This window comes from Melopsittacus undulatus, chromosome 6 (genome assembly GCF_012275295.1).
Source record: "Melopsittacus undulatus isolate bMelUnd1 chromosome 6, bMelUnd1.mat.Z, whole genome shotgun sequence".
Classification (NCBI taxonomy): domain Eukaryota; kingdom Metazoa; phylum Chordata; class Aves; order Psittaciformes; family Psittaculidae; genus Melopsittacus; species Melopsittacus undulatus.
This window is the reverse complement of record NC_047532.1, coordinates 65,563,699-65,583,640: the sequence shown is the minus strand read 5'-3', so window position 1 is coordinate 65,583,640 and position 19,942 is coordinate 65,563,699. Positions and strand designations below refer to the sequence as shown.

At 44.0% G+C, this 19,942-nt stretch overlaps 1 protein-coding gene across 1 annotated transcript in view; it reads right to left on the bottom strand.

Annotated features, from left to right (window-relative positions):
• Positions 1–929, bottom strand: part of PLPPR4 (phospholipid phosphatase related 4) — a 33,739-nt gene extending 32,810 nt beyond the window's left edge. Inside the window, exon 1 of the mRNA XM_005153970.4 lies at positions 852–929. Within this exon, the coding sequence (XP_005154027.2) occupies positions 852–929 (78 nt within the window). The remainder of the gene's footprint in view (positions 1–851) is intronic.
• Between the last annotated feature and the right edge of the window lie 19,013 nt (positions 930–19,942).

Here is a 19,942-nt window from a genome sequence, read left to right as displayed (position 1 = left end):
TTTCTATTTCACCCAATGTTTATACATCAATATTTCCTATGTTAAGCATTATGTATATATTTATGCTTTTATTTGGTTACCATTGACTTTTGTCTTATTTTGCCATTAAGTTCTTCACATTATTCCCACAATCTCTCTCTGAGGTAAGTTACGTGGTGCCTCAAAGAACCTTGGTCACCTCCCTGACACCCTTTGCTCGATCCATAAACCATTTTCACTTCCCTCTTACCGCTGTGCCATTAAACACATCCCCATCACAGCAGTTCCTTTAAGCTTAAACTGTGTATGCTCCGGATCTTCCAGAAGCACCAAAGTGACTGTGCTTTCCAGGAGGCTAGATGTCTCCAAGTGACACACCAAGCAGCTAGTGCCTCTGCAACTCCACCTGCTCCCAGGCAAGCAGCCATAGCAGGGTTTGCTGTGTAAGATGTGCCGAGACCCGCATTCCATTTCCAGACCAGGCATTTTTAGCTCTGTGAGAGGAATCACGTAATCCAGGGGTGGGTAAAAGCACCACTGATGACCACTGTGGGGACGTTTCCCAAGCATTCCCTCACGGATGTGATTTTTATTCTAGCCAAGCAGGGTTCGCCTGGCAGCCAGCCCTTCTTGAACATGTCCTCCTCCTCCTGCAGGGTTCCTCTGCACACAACATGCTTTAGTTGCCCAAATCTTCCCTTTCCCGAGCAATTCCTAGCAACAATTCCTCGTGACCAGGCTGCAAGAAGACGTTCATTATGCTGCCCCTTTTGGGGGGCTCTGACTGCGGAGGGGCAAAGCATCACGTAGGGATCTGCACCCCGCGGTGCGGCAGCATCCCCCGCGCCCGGCTCCGCGCCCGCGCCACTCACCTCCACGAAGTAGAAGCAGGGCAGGAGCGTGACGCTGTCCTTGGTCACTTTGCCCTTGGGCCGCTCTTTGGCAGACATGCTGCCGGCGCTGCGCCGCCCGCCGCAGCCGCGCTCCGCACTCCTCCGCCCGCAGCCCCGCGCCCGGCTCCGCGCCGGCTGCGAGCGCGTCCCCGCCGCCGAGCGAGCGCGGGGCTGACGTCAGGAGGCTGCGGGGTCCCGGCCGTTTTAACTCCTTCGCAGCCAGGATGAACTGGGACACGGGGATGAGCTGGGACACAGCAATGCACTGGCTGCAGTGGGTGGCTATGCAACCTGTGCCAGCGCCTCAGCACCCTCACAGGGAAGAGCTTCTGCCTTAGATCCAACCTGAACTTCCCCTTTTTCAGTGTGAATCCATCACCCCTTGTCCTATCACTGCAGTCCCTGATGAAGAGTACCTCTACAGCATCCCTGTAGCCCCTTCAGACACTGGAAGATGCTCTGAGGTCTCCACGCAGCCTTCTCCAGGCTGAACAGCCCCAATGTTCTCAGCCTGTCTCCATAGGGGAGCTGTTCCAGTCCCTGATCATCCTCATGGCCTTCTCTGGACTTGCTCCAACAGCTCCATGTCCTTCTTTTTCATCTCAAGGATGCAGCAGGTCTGCTTTGCACCAGTCTAGAGCCGATAGTGATGGCTAAGTCTGGACATGGCTAGGGTGCATTTCCCACCTTCTTTCTGGGTTTTCAGCTTGTTCTCTGTTGGGACTCAGCTATAGCAACCACTTTCTCAAATTAAGGAACCAAGATACAGCTAAGGTGTTACTCCATCATTTGTCCGTTGCTGTGCTGCCTGCAGTGCGGTCCTAGCTTATGCCTTACCTGCCCAAGCCTCAGAGGGTAACACTTGACACTCTCCATGCAGAGGGTCTGTATCTCTCTTGATCTTGTGACATCCCGAGAGGGCTGCACTCATTTGGACCTTTTATCCTGAGCTAACATAATGGAGTAAGAGTATTTCTTCTCCACTGCACAAGACTGACACTTAGGTTCCTGTGTGTCCTCTTTAGAGCACATGAATATTGATGGAAATGGGGAAAATCCTTTGCTGAGTGTAATGATAAAGCTTTTGGACTGATTATTCTAAATATTAACATCTGGAAACACACAAGTCCCCTCAATGCTCTTGCATTCAGCTTTTGTGGCAGTTATTAGAAAGTGTGAGAGCGATTCAGATTTATTAAAGTACCTTGGGTTGCTCTAGAAGTGTGAGCAGCCTTCAAATGGGTTCATCATACATTTATGTCCTTATGAAATACCCTCAGTGTTGCTATGATAGTGTGGAATGGCTTATGTGTAAATGAATGTATTGGGTTTGCATGGCAAGGGTTGGGGGACACAGATGTGGCTTCTGTTAGAAGCTGACAGAAGCTTCTTCTCTTTCCCATAGAGCCAGTGCCAGCTCCGAGATGGACCCACCACTGACCAAGGCCCACTCCATTAGTAGTGGTGGCAGTGCTTTTGGGGTAACAGGTTGAAGAAGGGGGGAAAACTCAAACAGCAACTTCAGCTGGATAGAGAAGTGAGAATATGTGAGAAATAGCTCTGCAGACACCAAGGTCAGTGCAGGAGAAGGCAGAAGGCTCTACAGGCACCAGAGCAGAGATTGCCCTGCAATCCATGGAGGTTAATGAGGGAGCAGATACCCACCTGCAGCCCATGGAGGTCCCTATATACCACCTGGAGCAGGTGGGTGTTTGCATTGAGCTGTTGTCCTATTGGAAGCTTGTGCTGGGGCAGGTTTGGTTGTGAGAGGTGGGACCCATGCTGGGGTAGCCTGTTCTTGAAGGGCTGCCTCCCATTGAAGGGATGTACACTGATGCAGTTTATGAAGAACTGCAGCACATGGGAAGGACTTGTGGAGAAGTTTATGGGAGACTGTCTGCCATGGGAGGGACCACGCGGGAGATAGAAGGAGTGTGAAGAGTTCTTCCCTGGGGAGGAAGGAGCTGTGGAGACAACATGAGATGAACTGATGGCAACCCCCATTCCCCATCTGCCTGTGATGCTCAGGTAGGAGGAGGTGGAGAATTTGGGAGTGAAGTTAAGCCTGGAAAGAAGGGGGTGGGGAGATGTATTAAAAGATTTGGTTTTATTTCTTATTCTCTTGCTCTGATTTAACTGGTAATAAATTAATTTCCCTGTGTTGAATGTGTTTGCCTGTGACTAATTGCTACATGATCTCCCTGTCCCTGTCTCAGGCCATGAGCCCTTCCTTACATTTTCTCTCCCTTGTCCAGCTGAGGAGGAGGGTGATAGAACAGCTTTGGTGGGCATCTGGTATCCAGCCTGGTCAGCCCACCACAGTGAGTATCTCATCTGTCCCATCCTGTACAGGGAAATGTGTTGGTGGTACAACAGAGAGTGGCATTGTGATTGTAGCAAGCAGAGGCTGCAGCAGCAGCTGCAGTGGCTATTACTGTTTAGTAGCATAAGAAAACTCCCTTTCCCCTGCTTACCACCGTTTCCCTGCACCAAGGCCATTTCTGGGAATGTACACGGATGAGGGTTAGTTCTTTCTTATTATATGGATGGATGGTTTGGGTTTGTTTTGCCCACTGAGCATGGAATAAATGATGTGAACTCAGCATATTGAAACAGTAATACTCTTCTAGAGAACGAGTGGCATATGGGCACGGGGTTATGCTGTGTGGAACTGACAGATGATTTTTGTTCTGCTTTGCTTGCCATATCAGAATACAGAAATATGGATCTGTGTGGTGTATGTGTCTATATATATGTATATATGTTCTTCTTTTTCTTTTCCCCCAGTCCCTCAGGAAAATGGTTGGCTGGGGGAATTCGAATTTTTTCCATGTTTCCAGTGCAAGTTTTCCTCTTGTCCCATCTGTAGCTCCCCATGTGAGCCACACAGAACACGCTTGGATAGATGACATGTGACAGCACTGGGAGATTCCTAGTGGAATGAGCTCCAAGCACACAACAAAGATCCACAGTGCAAATGGGAAGGTTCAATTCTTCTGGGAAGCTGTAATTGCATCAAGCAATGGTTTCCTCACTAAGCCTGATCTCCTGTTGCTATAAAGCTGTGTCTTCTAATGTCTTTGGCTACTAGATATAGGTCACTGCTTTAAAGTAGCAGATGAGTGACTGATTCCTGGCTTTTCTGCTGCCTTTTACAGTGCCGTGTTTGGTCTAGAAAATGAATTTTGCATGAGTCATGCTAGGATCACTCTTCTGAATCCGTGGCTTTAAATACTACTTATGAGCACATCTACACAGTGCGTTTCAGACACAAGTGCCTGTGCTTTCTGGCCGAAGGCGAGTTTTGGGTTGCAGGCTATGTGGCTGTGTATTGCTGGACTGGGGTTTGTATGAATTGCTTCCTCTTAAGTCAGCATCAGGCTGAATGGCTACATGGCTCTTTAATGAAGCTGCCTTGTGGCTGGCTAATGTGGAATGTGGGAAAAGGAGTCTGTTATGTATTATGCCCACTATGCTTTTATTATTATGCTAATAATGGTTACCTGGATACATCTGCATTTAAGATCTTAGTTACAGGCATGAAACCAGCAGAATGTGGAAATCCCAGACTGTTTCTACAATACCGGTGCTTATCTGTGGCTCTTTAAAGCAGCTTTGTGGAGGTATCATTAAGGCACAAATCTGCATTTTTATGTGGTTAAATGTCACAGAGGTTTTGCTTGAATCTGAACAACAGAGATTTGCTTGAATCTAGGCCAGCTGCTCACCACCAGCTAATTAAACATCAGCCTCTTGGTGCATGAGCCGAGGCAGAAGTTGAGTGGCAAACTGCATCATGCAATTACCAGTAGTACCCATTTGACTCAATGGGAATGCAGAATTCCCAGCAGGAATCCTGTTTGCCAGTCTGTATGAAATACCATGTCAGAAAGGGGCTGATGTACATATCTGACATTTTGAGCACTACTGCTGCAATAGCCTGTTGATGTTAATCCATCCTTATCTAACCAGTGCACGTATTTGCTTCTGAGCATAGTCTTGCCATTTCTAAGACTGATGTCATGCTTTTTCCTTAAAACAACATGCATGAGCACAAAGTGGTTCCATACCTCTTAATGGAAAATGTATGTTTCAAATCCTGTGAACAAGACAAACTTGTATAGCTTTGAGAGGGGGAAGTTAGCAAGTGGATAACAAAAACACAAGGTAGTGGCTTACAGGAAATAGCAGGTAAAAAGCTTAAAATACAGAAATATGTATTTTTGCAGAGTGTTCTGAGATGTTTCAAATTCACAATAGACCAAAATCTGTTGGATTTGTAATGTTGAAGCCCAATGTTACTTTTCCTATGAGGACATAAATTCTTCTGGAAATCTATGATCCCAGTGTTAAGGGCACAAATGAGGTGACCTCAGGACTGAAGAAAACTTCTGTCCCCAGCCATTTTATCTTCATTTTCACTGTCAATTACTAAAACCAATGCATAAGAACCTACCCTATGTGTACCTATGCACATAAATATGTTTTTAGTACCTGGGTGATTATTCCTTGATATAAATAATGATATAACTGTACAGTTTGCAACATCATGAGTGAAAATAGCACTTGATTTTAAAAGATGATGCTTAGCAATAGTGCCTTCATAGCAGAGGTAAGCCCATCAGGCAGGCTGTTTTGACATCCCTCATTATCCAGACAGCTTAGAATCTGGCAGAGTAGCTCAAAATGTTTCTACAACCTCAAAACCTCAGACAAAGATCTTCTGCTACTCCAACACATGAATGTGGCTCAGCAAAGGCTTTCCAGTCAGCCTTGGTATCCTGTGCTTTGGTATCCAAATTATCCCATTATTTGAATAATTGTATCCAAATGGGAACAGACGGGAAAGTGGGAAGCCTTAACTCTGCTCCTGCCAAACTCTGTGTCTAGAATGGAAATTGAACTGAACATAGATGTGCACAACCAAGAGCCAAGAAAGTGATTTCATCCAAACACTTGTAAATCCATGAAAAGCAATGCATCTTCCCTTGAAATACTACTTTAAAAAGCTCACAGCATTTCTCGTACTAAGTTCTCAAATGAATATGCAGTTTAATGAGATAGCAGGAGCTGTTTAAAATTTCTTTTTCCCACTGTGGACAGATGGATGTCACCTTACCTGGTTTTCAGCTGTACCCCTGAATTTCAGTGGAACAGAGTTATTGATAGTTTTCATCTAACTTGAATTAAAAAGCACACTGTTGGATTTGGAAGAAGCAAAAGCCTTACAGGAATGTTCTTAATTCCAAATTAATTCAAACATACAACAGTGCACTTTTGTTCATCTTCCCCAAGAGTCCATTTATGCTGATTGAGGGATTTATTTGTTTGGGATTTAAAAGGCTTTGAAAACAGCACATTAATATAAGCACTTATTTGGTAACATGTGGTTTTCTTGTGTGTTTCATTACTATTACTTGCCTTCCTGTCTTGGCAGAGTGCTTTCCAGATACAAATTCTAATGATAAATAGGGAACTGTGACCAATTGCAAATTAGATGTCTAAAAAGAGGGAAACACATATGAAGGAGGTGGTATTTTTTCATTCCTGCTTACTGAATTTTTCTGTTCTTTGGATGTGGTCATCAATCTCTTTCATGGCAATAATTTGTTTTCACTGCTTTTCCCTCCACCTAACCCATTACTTGGACAATAGTAAAGTTTACTGTTTTGATGGAGAATTCTGCATTTAATTGATCATAATTTAATAAGGTGTGGAAACGTGTCCTTTCATTCACACTGGTGTTAAATTCAGCTAGTCTGATCTGCTGTTAGAAGATCCTAGCGGTTATGAATGTCACTAGAGTAGAAGTAGGGCAAGTAATCAGCAAACCTTTCTTGTTTGTGTACATGCCACATGATGAATATGCAAATGAACTCTGTCAGTCTTTTGAATACCAGATGGAAATTGTTTATGACTCTGAGGTATGATTGGTTGATTTAGTTATGGTGCAAAAGAAGATGAAACCAGTGACTGCATCCATCATCTTAATTGTACAGGTTAAAATGCTACATTTTTAATCATTGTGATGCCAAGATTATGACCACTCTTAAGATGATAGAAATTATTAACACCTTCCAAAGGGTTAACGTGTATCCATTAATCTGTTAATAGATTGGTGGCTGAATCAGGGATTATTGCTTTGTCTTGGGATAGAGATGGGAAGGTTTGGAGACTGCAGGAAGGATGTAATGCTCCAGAAGCAGGTATCACTGCTCGCAATACAGGCTACATATTTCTGTATGTTCTCCTTTTACTTTATGCTCTCCAGATCTGTATTTCTTGTGTCTCTTCCATATAATTTTCCTTGCTGTTTCATTGTCTCAGTTCTAGAGCTCTATTTTCTATACACTTTGTCTTTCTTCTGTCTTCATGCCTTTGCTCCCTCCTACATAGTTTCTTACTTTTCTTGCCTCCTCCCCCATCCTCCCTTCCTTCTCCTTTTCTCTCATCCAGCTCTTTCATTTTCCACTTTAATCTTCTCACCCTCTTTTGTTTGCTTTCCCCGTGACTATTTCCAAACTCTCTGCTTCTTTCTCAACAGGGCTCCACTTTGCTTTTGCCTGTCCTGCTGTCTCCTGGGTACTGCCAGCCAACCAGCCTTGCTTAGGGCAAGAGTTCATTGTGTCAGTAAGCAGAAACCAGGAGACTAAGCCTGGAGAGCGATACAACACCCTTTTCTTTACCTGTGTGTGTGCCTGAGCTCACCATACCCCTCTTGGCATTACCGGTACCAAGGTCATTGTGACACCATCCTGTTTGCACAGGCAGAAGCGAAGCTGAGGAGCTGTCCCAGGTATGTCTGGTGATCCCATCTGTCCCGTTCCATCCCATCCTGTCCTTCTACTTTTTCCTGCTTTAGTTTTAGCACTGAGCTTCTCAGAAGTGTACCAGCAGACATAGCCAGGAAGCCTCTTTCTCTTACCCTAGTAATCCCATTGCAGTCTGTTGGGAGGTATCTGTTGATCCCAAATGGCAGTCGCAAGATGCTGGAGTCAGTAGGATGTTATGTGCAGGCAGCTCAGACCCTGGTTTAGCCAAAGATAAGGAACAGAATGGGAAGCGGTATCTCTTGTTGCAAAGTTTGGCAGAAACAGCACGCTTTTACATGGAGATGGAATTACAGATCACCAGTGTCCTGCATCCCTAAACACTCGCCTAGGCAGAGTCCTCTGCATATGCAGATATGTTTTCTTCTATATCCAATTCATATAATTTGATTGTTTTCAAATGTTTGGGAAAATGCATTTAAAATGAGCTGCTGAGCATTGCTATCAGTGTTGTGAACTGACACCTAAGCACAGTCTGTTCACCTTTTGTTTAGAATGTACGTAACAGATATCTGGTGTATCAAAGATGTGATGAGAGACATTGACAGGTACAAAGGATCAACCTTTACCTCTCCCTGCTCCAAGCAATACTTTATTTTCATGGACCTTTTCAACTAAGTCACCGTATTCCTTGGCTGGAATGTTTTCAACATCTGTTTTAGGAAGCAGTATGTCTACACAGAAGGTTAGAGAGAGCTTGTCTGTGGTTTAGTTTGCTTCGTGTGTATCTCTGACACTTCTCTGTGTGAAGTGAGCTTGTTTCCCCAGTGACTCAGTTTCCCCACTTATGCCACTCTTTCCCAGAGTTATTGAAGAAGGAAGAAGACTATTGAAGAGGGACCCAGAAGAATGGGCTTACAGCATCCCCCTTCAAAAAGCAGGAGGGTGCCACTGGGACAGTGCATGAAACTTGTGTTGCTTCTTTACTTTGTTCCATGCTTTTGTTGGATCTCTCACGAGCTCTCTATGCTGAAGTTACACTTTGTACAATGGGGATAATGTCCTTTTCAGCCTTAGGTGATATGAGGGTTCTGTAAACAGTAGTTAAACCCAATGCTGTGAGATCATTACAAGAAAGTCTCTTGTTGCTGTAGTTCTGATGATAGTTGGGTGCAATTTCTACCAACTTTGATGGGAGTCAGAATTTCTCAGGAACAGCTAAAGATGTGCCATGGGTTAGGGGTGGCCTTGCAGTGCTGGGGAATGGCTGGACATAAAGGTCTTTTCTGACGTGGTTGATTCTATGATTCTATGTTGGAGACCTAGAATGAATAGTTAAAATCTCTGACTCTGTGCATTTTGATTATGGACAGAGTCCTCTTCCCAGGGGAGCTATGGGAATCCTCTGCTCTCCCTAAAAGTTTTGGAATCAGGTGTGATAATAGGAGGTTCACCTTCTACTCCATCTAACCTCTTCAAGTCACACTATCACAAAATAGTTAGACAGTAGTTGTTAGCTACTACTGTGTCTGCAGAGAAAATATCCCTATAATATATAAAGTTCCTCTGGGAGACAGGGAACCTGAGGTGATGCCTTTAAATGGGTATTTCCCATGGCTGATGTCTTCGGTTTTTTAATTCAGTGACACTTATTTAATGACACGAAGGGATTCATGTAGAAATGTCAGAGAAAGACAGAAATCTGAGTTATTATTAGTACTGTGCTATGAATTCCAGCACAGGTTTTCCTCTTAAATATAACATAGAAGATTCTTATATAAATGTAATGATTTATCATCTGTTGTTGTACTTGAGTTCTGAAGCACTTTTTTGCTCAGTCTTTGCTGGGGCTCCAAGGAATCTTTTAAAATGTAAAATAGCAAAGAGAAAAACCTGAAGGTTGGCAAAGCATTGCTGAGATCTTCCAGTTTGTTCCCATGCTGGAAATGTGGTGAAACAGTAGTGTGAGCACTGCAGTGATCAGATGTCATGGAAATCGGCTCTGAGAAAGATCAGCTTTTGTGGTTTAGAGAATTATTGAATAGCAGAGAAATGGAAGCTGGTTCTGGTGCAGTTTTATAACAAAATATTATAATCACCCATGTGCTGGGCTGCATCCCCAGCACTGTGAGCAGCAGTTGCGGGAGGTGATCCTGCTCCTCTGATCTGCTCTTGTGAGGCCCTGCTTGCAGCACTGTGTGCAGTGCTGTTGTCCCAAACATAAGAAGGACATGGAGCTGTTGGAGCAAGTCCAGACGAGGCCACGAGGCTGCACAGGGGCTGGAGCAGCTCACATATGGAAACAGGCTGAGAACATTGGGGTTATTCAGCCTGGAGAAAAGAAGCTGCGTGGAGACCTCAGAGCAGCTTCCAGTGTCTGAAGGGGGCTCCAGGAATGCTGGAGAGGGACTCTTCATCAGGGACTGTAGTGATAGGACAAGGGGTGATGGGTTCACACTGACACAGGGGAAGTTCAGGTTAGATCCAAGGCAGAAGCTCTTCCCTGTGAGGGTGCTGAGGTGCTGGCACAGGGTGCCCAGAGAAGCTGTGGCTGCCCCATCCCTGGCAGTGCTCAAGGCCAGGTTGGACACGGGCTTGGAGCAAGCTGCTCTAGTGTGAGGTGTCCCTGCCCGTGGCAGGGGTTGGAACTGGATGATCTTCAGGTTCTTTCCAACCCAAACCAGTCTGGGATTCTGTCATTTCTACAGAGTGTGTCTATAAACGTACCTCTGGCATGTTCAGGAGGACAAAAAAGAAAAATGTGTATTTGAAAAGGAGTTTGTCACCCTATGTGTAATATTCCACAGTGGATTTTTACTTCAGGAATTGTGTGGACTTCAAGAATAGGATGGAGGAGCACCTGTAGGTGCAATTTGCATTGATGTTCAGGTCAGCCCTGTTACCACAAGTTCTATAGTGAACAGGCTACTTCACAAGAAAAGGAAAAGTGAAATCATTTGTCTGAGTAATTTGCTGCTAGATAATCTCATCTCAGCAAGAACAGTTGCAGTAAGGTACAGAGCAGAGAAGTGCACTTTATGCCTCATTTCATGTGTCATCCTTAATTTTGCATTCAATGCAAAAGCTCAAAGTATTGGTGGGTATTCCTCATCCCTGCCCTTTCCCACCTCCTTCAGGTAACCTACTCAACCTCCTGGGAATGGAACATTCCTCTAAGCGTCATTTTGCCCTTAACTAGGTTTTGCAGTAATTGGCATAGCAGGACGATAGCTTTCCCTTCAGGAGTCTCCCTTGTAAACACTGTTGAAAACTAGCAGCAGTATTTTGTCCTCGCTTCCAGCCCTGAGTGCTTCACCTTGGATGATGGGAAAATCATGCCAAGTCTTTTCCTTCAAAGAATCCCCACGTGCAACTGAACTGAGGCAGATTAGAATTAGTTACTCACTTATGCCTGGTAACATCAGTGCCTTCAAATGCCATTGAGCTGACCCCTGTGCTGTGCCCCTTGCCTTCTGCTTGTCTGTGAGAGAGTCAGTGATGAGCATTAAGCCCAAGCAACTTACTCTGGACAAGTGACCTACTCAGCCATGGAAATGCTCAGCCATGCTCTGTGCTAAGCCTGGCTTGGCTTGGCTTATCAACTGGGTTCCAGTTTCATGGAATCATAGAATGGTTGGAAAGTACCTTAAGATCATCCAGTTGCAGTCCGTGCCATGATGGGAACACCTCACACTAGAGCAGGCTGTCCAAGGCTCTTTCCAACCTGGCCTTGAACACTGCCAGGGATGGAGCATTCACAACTTCCTTGGCTAAATGACTCCAGGAAGGCAAAAAATGAAGCTTGTCCATGTTCTGGCCTTGCTCCTTTGACCAGTTGCATTAAATTGTATTTAATGAGGTGGTGGAGGTTTCACTGAGATAACCCTACCCCCAGACTTTTCAGGCCATTATATTGTATTTAGGACATGGGGTACACTAATGATATTTAGCAAAACAGCCCCAATCTCTTTGAAAATGTATTGTTTAGCAAATGATTGTGCTGATCCAAACCAGCCAATCAAGCTAAAAGATGTTGGCTTCCGTCATGTTTTCTTAGGAGTGAAATAGAAGTGAAGGCAATAGTTTTGTGGGTGTGATCAACCGAAGTTACCTAGTCCTGGAATCATAGAATCAACTAGGTTGGAAAAGACTCTTAAGATCATCAAGTCCAGCCTTTAATATTTCAATAGAGATGATATCCACTGTGTAAAAACTTGACTATTTTAACATAATCCTCTTTCAGATTAATACTGCACTTAAGAGGGAAAAATTTGGGCCCAACTGAAGCTCATAACTTGAAACAAACTGTAATTTCAGGTGTTTCTTGAGGACCTGCACTCCTTTGTCTCTCTAAGAAAAACAGCTTCCTGGGATGAAGCTGTGTTCCTTTCTTTTAAGGAGGAAAACTATTAAATGATGCCTCCATAAAGCTCACATTGATCTGTTGTACGCACAGGGCAGTTCTGTCCAAACTTGCCTGAGACTTTTTAAGCTGCCTATCGAACAGTCTTTCTAAAGTCTTGATTAGTCTCTCAGATCTTCAAACCTTGCTGTACCAATATTGCTGTTTCCTGCTGTGCTGCTATGGCTTCCATGCAGCTGCGTTCTGAACCAAGGCATAGCCGCGTTCTGGCTTCATTTTTATTGCAAGCCAGTGACTAGCATATAACTGAGGTCAATGGATCTAATGAAGCTTTCAAACTGTCTGTCTGGCAGATACTACTGAAAACATAACCACCTTGTGTGCAAAACCCATCAGAAGCAAATATTACTTCCTGGTGTTTCAGAGGAATGCCTTTTGTTTTCAGGAGGATTTGGAGCATACTTTAGTGCTTTGGGTTTCTGTCTCTCCAAACATACACATTACAGAAGGAAAAGGTTCTCAATAAAGCAAATTTGTAGAGCTCCATCAAGCAAAAGGCCTTGACTTAGTGTATTTGTAATGCAGAAAGTCCATTTGGGACGCTTTGCAGGAACAAAAGACACGTTCCCTTCCGATATGGATTTGGGGCATTTATTTACTGTATATTTTAAGTCAAGTTGTCTCATTAATTTTCAAATTGGAAGTAAGCAGAGAGTAGTTCTCTGAATGTCCTGTGTGCTTGTCCCAAACTTGAGAACGGGGAAAACCTGGAGTTGGCCTGAAGATGCAGTGCCAAAGGGAGTACGTACTTTGAAACACATACAGTTGTCTTCACCTTCCTCTCTGAGGGTTTTCCCCCTCCTCCTTGGAAAAAGCAAGGTTATTTTGGCACCTAGATCGTTGCAGTCATCAGGGATATGTGTTGTGGTGAAAATACATGGAAGATGCTTGGAGAAAAAACTGCTTTTTGTCACTTACGCAAAGTTTATCAATTCTGGAAGAGAAATTGTCATTATGGAGTGTCCTGTGGTCAACTGATCATTTTTATTCTCTTGTCAGCATGGAAGTGCAGTGCTCTGTGCTTAATGGAAATAGCTGTATAAAGAGAAAAGAACTCGTGGTAAAGGTGTATTAAATGTCTTGCACAGCAACAGAGAGGAGTGATTTTGCTACCTCCCCAGTGAGCTGGGTAGTGTATTAGCTACGTTCTCACAGTTACTGTGATGTGTCTATTCTATTATTCTTTGTACGACAATACTTTCCCTTAGTCCTGTATTATTCCATGTCATGTGGAGACCACTGACAACTAAGCCAGGTATCTGGGCACAGATTATTTCTGCCCAAGTGTAGGCACTCAGTCCCCAGGTTTTTCATGGAGTACATTTGGATGAATCCCGGCCTTGGTATGTATTTTATCCCTCTGCTATGCCAGGGAAAAGACATCTCTTTGAGTACCAGGATTGATTAGAAAAGAATGCATCTTGCATATAGAGCATTAAGCTAAGACCCACTGTGAGTTGCACGCTTTAGAATGGAGCTTCAATAAATGTAACGCCAAGTCATGTTTGTGGTGGAAACATGAAATCACAACCTTGTATTTCATGGAGTGGAGCACTTCTTGTCACAGCAGCTGGTGTTTATCAAGGTCTATCTGTGCTCCAATTGCTAAAGCACACCAGGCAGGGCTGAACTGATGGTGGTCTTTGCTCCATGATGTAACTGGTAAGTGTGGCTCCATACAGAGACTTTCTTCTTCCTTTCTCTAAAACGGAGTCTTTTATTCCCCATGGACTTCACTGGGATAAAAGAGGTGCTAAATCTGTAGAGGTCGAGCGTCCTGTTTCTTGGTAAGGGCTGTTTTAACTGTGCTCTAACATTAAGCTCCCAGTTACTAAATCTCTGCATTCTATGATGCAGTTTCAGTGCAGTTCTACATTTGTTCTGAAAGAGCTAATAAGCTGTTACATGTCTTTCTTAGTAACAGAGTCATGAAAAGTCTAACTTAGCCTTGAGAGTGCTTTATTATTTAACAGGGAGAAGAAAACTTTAACTCCCATTAGCAGAGAAACCAAGCAAACCAAAGAGGAGAACCTGCACTTCTCCTTAGCTCTAAAATGCACATCTTCTATTTCAAATTGCTGGGGGTGTAATTAAAGTAGATAGATAGTTTTATTGAGATTACGTACTCTTTTTTTTTTATTTTTTCTTCTTTACAGTGATAAGGTACTTGAGCAGATGACAGTCTTAAGTCCTGAATGTGCTACCTTGTAAAAGCTGTTTTGACTGTATTCATTCCAACTCTCATTTGTGCATGCGTAACTCACCGCATACAATTCTCCTGGCCTGCTCCTGATCTCCCTTGCTGCTTAAGAAAAACAAGTCAGAGAAGGATAGGAATGCATATTTTAAGAATGGTGTTTTTCAAAGCCTGGTCTTAAATAGGTTTATTGAAATGAGAGGAATTTTCAGGCAAAAGAGTGGGGATTCCCTCTTTATACTAGATTAGAAGTATGGAAGAGGTGCAGTGTCCCCTCAAGGAAGCTCTTTACTGTGAGGGTGGTGAGGCCCTGGCACAGCTTGCTCAGAGAAGTGGTAAATGCTCCATCCCTGGCTGTGGAATGTCTAGTACATGGTGTCCCTGCCCATGGCAGGGGTTGGAACAGGATGAGCTCTAAGGTCCTTTCCAACCCAAACCAGTCTGGGATTCTATGAACTTCACTTCCATCCTAGTGCTGCATTTTCTCCTTTCTGGATGTTTTTTTTCTTTCTGAGCTTTCAAATTCATCAGGAAAATAAATGTACAATCATCATCTACCTATAGTTGAAAAGAAAAGGAATGGTAACAATCCCAGGCATTGCATGGGTATGTACATGGATGGCTGTCCTGAGAAACCCTTGTATTTCTGGTTTGTTCCATATTGCAGTTTGCCAGCAGTTGCAGTTATGAGACCAGGGAATCTTCTATTGGCATGTTCATGCTTTCCAGTAGAGTGGTCTCTCATATTACATACAGCATCAGGGCAGTTCTCTTTCCCTTTGGATGTTTCTACCAAGGGAACAAATGAATATTTGTGGCACTGAACATTATGAGAAGCAAAATATTGGGTTTTTAGCCAACATCTCTACCAAAGTGAACCTTCAGCTCCAGGGTACCCATCATAAATGGAGATTTTCTGTGATTTCAGCCTTGCTATAACGTTTGCTCAGTGAGGGAGGGTTGTTTGCTTTACTTTTTTGACCATCCAAATATGACTGTAATAAAAAGGAAGTGATAATTGTTTGTATGACCATCTAGACAACATATGTTAGAAAGCACTACATAAAGGGTGGGTTACAGGCTCTGGATCTTCTTGTGAAGAGGGTTTAATTTAGAACAAGAGCTGATCTACTGACAGTGGCATACTTCAGGAGAAGAGCTCTTCTGTGCTGAGAGTAGTTGTTGGTGCTGTTGGTAGTTGACTTCAGTGTTTTCTCTGTAGCCTAGAAAGCACTCAGTAAAGGAGAAGGTGGGAGCAGAGACTGACGTGGTGCAAGACCACACCAAGAGTGCTGCATGCTGCTCTGGAGTCCTCAGTACAGGAAAGACCTAGGCCTGCTGGAGAGAGTCCAGAGAAGGGCCACAAAATGATCAGGGGCTGGAGCACCTCTGCTGTGAGGAAAGGCTGAGAGGGTTGGGGTTGTTCAGGCTGGAGAAGGCTCTGGGGAGACCTTGTTGCGGCCTTCCAGCTCTTGAAAGGGCCTTGTGAGGAAGAGGGGGAGAGACTTTTGAGCAGGGCCTATCAGGGGTGATGAGTTTAAACAGACAGAGGGAGATGCAGGCTGGATATGAGGAAGAAATTCTCCACAATGAGGGTGGTGAAACCCTGGCACAGGTGGTGGATGCCTCATCCCTGGAGATGTTCCAGGCCAGGCTGGATGTGGTTCTGGGCAAAGGACTTCTGAAGGTTCCTTCCAACCCAAACTGTTCTATGACACCCAGATGTGTTTTGAAGGGTATCTTTAATGAGAGAGAACAAGTATTTCACTGTTGACTCCAGCAGAACAAGTTATGGTATGTCACTAATACAGAGTGCACAGGCACACAAACCCAGGCATGGTGCCTGCTCTGCTGTCTGCTTTTTAATGTGTGCTGGATGTTTCAGAGAAACTAAAAGGATGTGATTTTATTTCAGTCTCTGCAGCTCCTCAGTGTAGAAACACCATTGATTTTTCAATTCTGTGAGGAATAACAATGATGTCCAGATAATGGAATAAACAGAAAGCATGAAACCTGTTTCTTCTCCTTTTAATACAACAAATAACTAATTACAAGAGAGAGGTTTAAATTCCCTGTGATTGGCCAAACTGCAGTTTCCCTCTTGTGTGTGGGTGCCTGCAGTGAACTGCACATGCAGGGCTGGAGCCCTCTGCTGAGCACTGCTGATGATGGTAAGGTTTCCTCCCTGCACTTATCTGCCCGTTTGTTGTCATCTCAGGCTCTGCTCCTTTTCAGTTCTTTTCATGGTGCCAGAATGTGTCATTAGTGTTTTTACCCAGGTTCTCATCTGTGGGATCCATGAGGAAAGAGGGCCACATCCATTTCTAGTCCTGGTATCCCAGCAGCTAACCAGGAATTCTGTCATAGGAGATAGAAATGTGTTGTTTTCTGAGCATAATTGGTCTGTAAAAATCAATCAGCAGTGATTTGCTTTGCTTCTTCCTTAGCTGTGAGGGGCTGCCAGTCATGTGTGCATAATCCTGATTCAGCTGGCAATCCCTGCTGGGATTTTCCACTTCATTGACACAGTGCAATGTGAAATTCAGCAGTGAATATGCATCAAAGTTGCTTCAAAACCCCCCAGAACATTTGGGCTTTTCTTTTCTTCAGTGAGTCTATGTAATCTAGAAGCAGTCAGAAGCTATTGGAGCTTTTCATTTTTACCCTGTTATTTCTCTTGCTCCTGGCAGCAGCTGTAAGGAGGCAGAAAACGCCTGTTACTTTGCACCTGATTCTGTTGCTGTTGATTTAACAGGCAGAAAGAGTTAAAACTAAGGTTGCTAAGAAGACCAGTTACACTTTTTTAGTTACCTAGAATTAACTATTCTCTATAAGAAATGAACCAAAGAGACTGAAATATGCAGTGAAATGTTGTGTGATGCATTGGGGAACTGAATATCATAGAATCATAGGAGAGTTAGGATTGGAAAGGACCTCAAGATCATCTAGTCCCCTGATCATCCTCGTGGCCTTCCTCTGGACTTGTTCTAACAGTACCATGTCCTTTTTATGTTGAGGACACCAGAACTGCTCACAATACTCCAAGTGAGGTCTCACGAGAGCAGAGTAGAGGGGCAGGATCACCTCCTTCGACCTGCTGGTCACGCTCCTTTTGATGCAGCCCAGGATACGGTTGGCTTTCTGGGCTGTGAGTGCACACTGCTGGCTCATGTTCATTTTCTCATTGACTAACACCCCCAAGTCCTTCTCCGCAGGACTACCATGGATTTCCTTTTTGCCCAACCTGTAGCTGTGCCTGGGATTGCTCTGACCCAGGTGTAGGACCTTGCACTTGTCATGGTTAAGCTTCATGAGGTTGGCATCAGCCCACCTCACAAGTGTGTCAAGGTCCCTCTGAATGGCATTCCTTCCCTCTAGTGTATCAACAGAACCACACAGCTTGATGTCATCGGCAAACTTGCTGAGGGCACACTCAATTCCATTGTCCATGTCAGCGACAAAGATATTAAACAAGACCGGTCCCAACACCGATCCCTGAGGGACACCACTCGTTACTGGTCTCCAGCCAGACATTGAACCATTCACCACAACTCTTTGAGTGCGCCCATCCAGACAGTTCTTTATCCACTGAGTGGTCCACCTATCAAATTGATGTCTCTCCAATTTAGAGACAAGGATGTTGTGTGGGACAGTGTCGAATGGTTTGCACAAGTCCAGGTAGATGACGTCAACTGCTCCACCCCTGTCCATCACTTTTGTAGCCCCATCATAGAAGGCCACCAAATATGTTTTAAGAACTCATGTAGATGAAATGCTGATTAGTATTTAGGAATACTAATTACAGTTAAAGACTGTTCTACAGGCTAAAAAGTAAACCTTTGCTGTGTCTTCAGAATCCCTTAAAGTGTAGAACACAAACCAGACTACCTGGAATCTGGTACATGTTTATGTGTGTGGCTCACATCTGTATGTGCTGAGTGGTGGGTTGGCATGTGAATCGGGAGAGCAATCCTCTCACAGCTGTAACAGAGCTGGATACAACACCTGTGGAAAAATGGAATCTGGTTTCTGGAGGTGTTCATCTAACAGGATGAATCTGTGCAGAACCTTCAGGGTGCGAACAGGGAGGGTTTTGTTGATGTCAAGGGCTTCCTGAGTGGGGAATAAAGTACTAGAAGGCAATAGCTGGGATTTTAAAATAAACTGCTCTATATTTGCCTGTTTTTTCAGGTTGGTTTTTCTTCTAATACACAATTCCCATCTCACAAATGACTTGTGGATGTTGACGGAAGATATTTTCTGCGCTAGAGCTGTTCAGTTCGACCTATGAGGGATATGATGCTTTTCCATACTGAACTTTACATATGGTAGCTGGGGTGTGCTCAGCATGTGCTGTAGCAGCAAGAATGTTGAAGCTTTGGGGCACAAAATGATCAGCTACTCAGAATGGGAAGAAATGCATCCTTTCTATCAGTGCATTCCTGGAGTTTAATGTTTTGGGGAGTAGTAGTGGTTGTTCAGAAAAGACATAAAGTTAGATGGATCTTTGCTCTTTTCCTCTATGGTGGAGACCCAGAACTGGACGCTATGCTTTTGGGGACATAGCAGGAGGCTTAGAAACTTTGCACTGTGGAAGAGTCTGATGTACCTGTGTTAGTCCATGTTAGATACAGACAGCACCAAGCTAGAGCTCCATAAAGACTGAGAGCTTCATTGCCTAAAAGCTGTCTGTAGAAGCCCGAAAGGATGAGAGTATCCACCCTCCATGAGGAGACAGAAGCAGGTATACTGGTAGGGCAAGAAAATCTTGCAAGATTCCTTCTGTTATCTTGCAAACACACTTTAGAATTTGCTGGATAGAAAAATAGCAAGTAGATGTTGAGGGCACCTGAAGCTAGCACTTCACTAGCTAGTGAGTCTGGGTGCCACCAGTATCCACAGCTCCAGAGGGTATTTTTAGAAAGGTAAGAATGCCATCTCAAGAAAAGGTATCGTCAGGTGCTGGAAGTTATGCACAGAAGAATCAAGTGATAGGCCCAAAGGAAAGGCACAAACCTCTTCAGAAAATAGCAGGATGATGAGATTTGTTTTTATTGCACATTAAGGCCAAAAGTCCCATTCATTTCAGCAGATAGGAAGGGTCATTAGTCTTCTTTCTGTCTTTTTTTCCTTTCTTTTTTTTTCTTTTTTGAACATGGAAAGAACTGAGAACACCAAAAACAAATCTTTATCAAGGATTAAATGCTCTTCCAGAATCTTTCAAATAGCACAATTCAAGTGATCCTTCAAATGTCAGTGTCAAATCTCAGTGTCAGGTAGTCACCGCCTGGTCTATTATTACCACCGCTGCCTTTGACAAAAGTCTGTTCACAATAGGTGCCTTTTTAAAGATATACAGCAAGATGTTAATGTGTCTTTCCATCTATGTCGTGTACTGGTTTTATTGCAGTACCATCTGGGCCTCAGGAACAGATGCTATATTAATAATAAGGAGAAACATGGAAGAAAATCTGTGACTGGCTGAGACAGCAGGATGCATTTGCCCCCTTTTCTACTATGTTGTGCTTGCCATTTGAGCATTTCTTTGAGGGAAGTTAGCCAGAAGCCCAGCAGAACTGGGAGTCATAGCTGTAGCTAAGCTGAGAGCAGACCATGGCTATATCCATAGTCCAAAACTTTTTCAAAGTTCAGTTTTCAATCCAGCGTGTGCTAAATAATG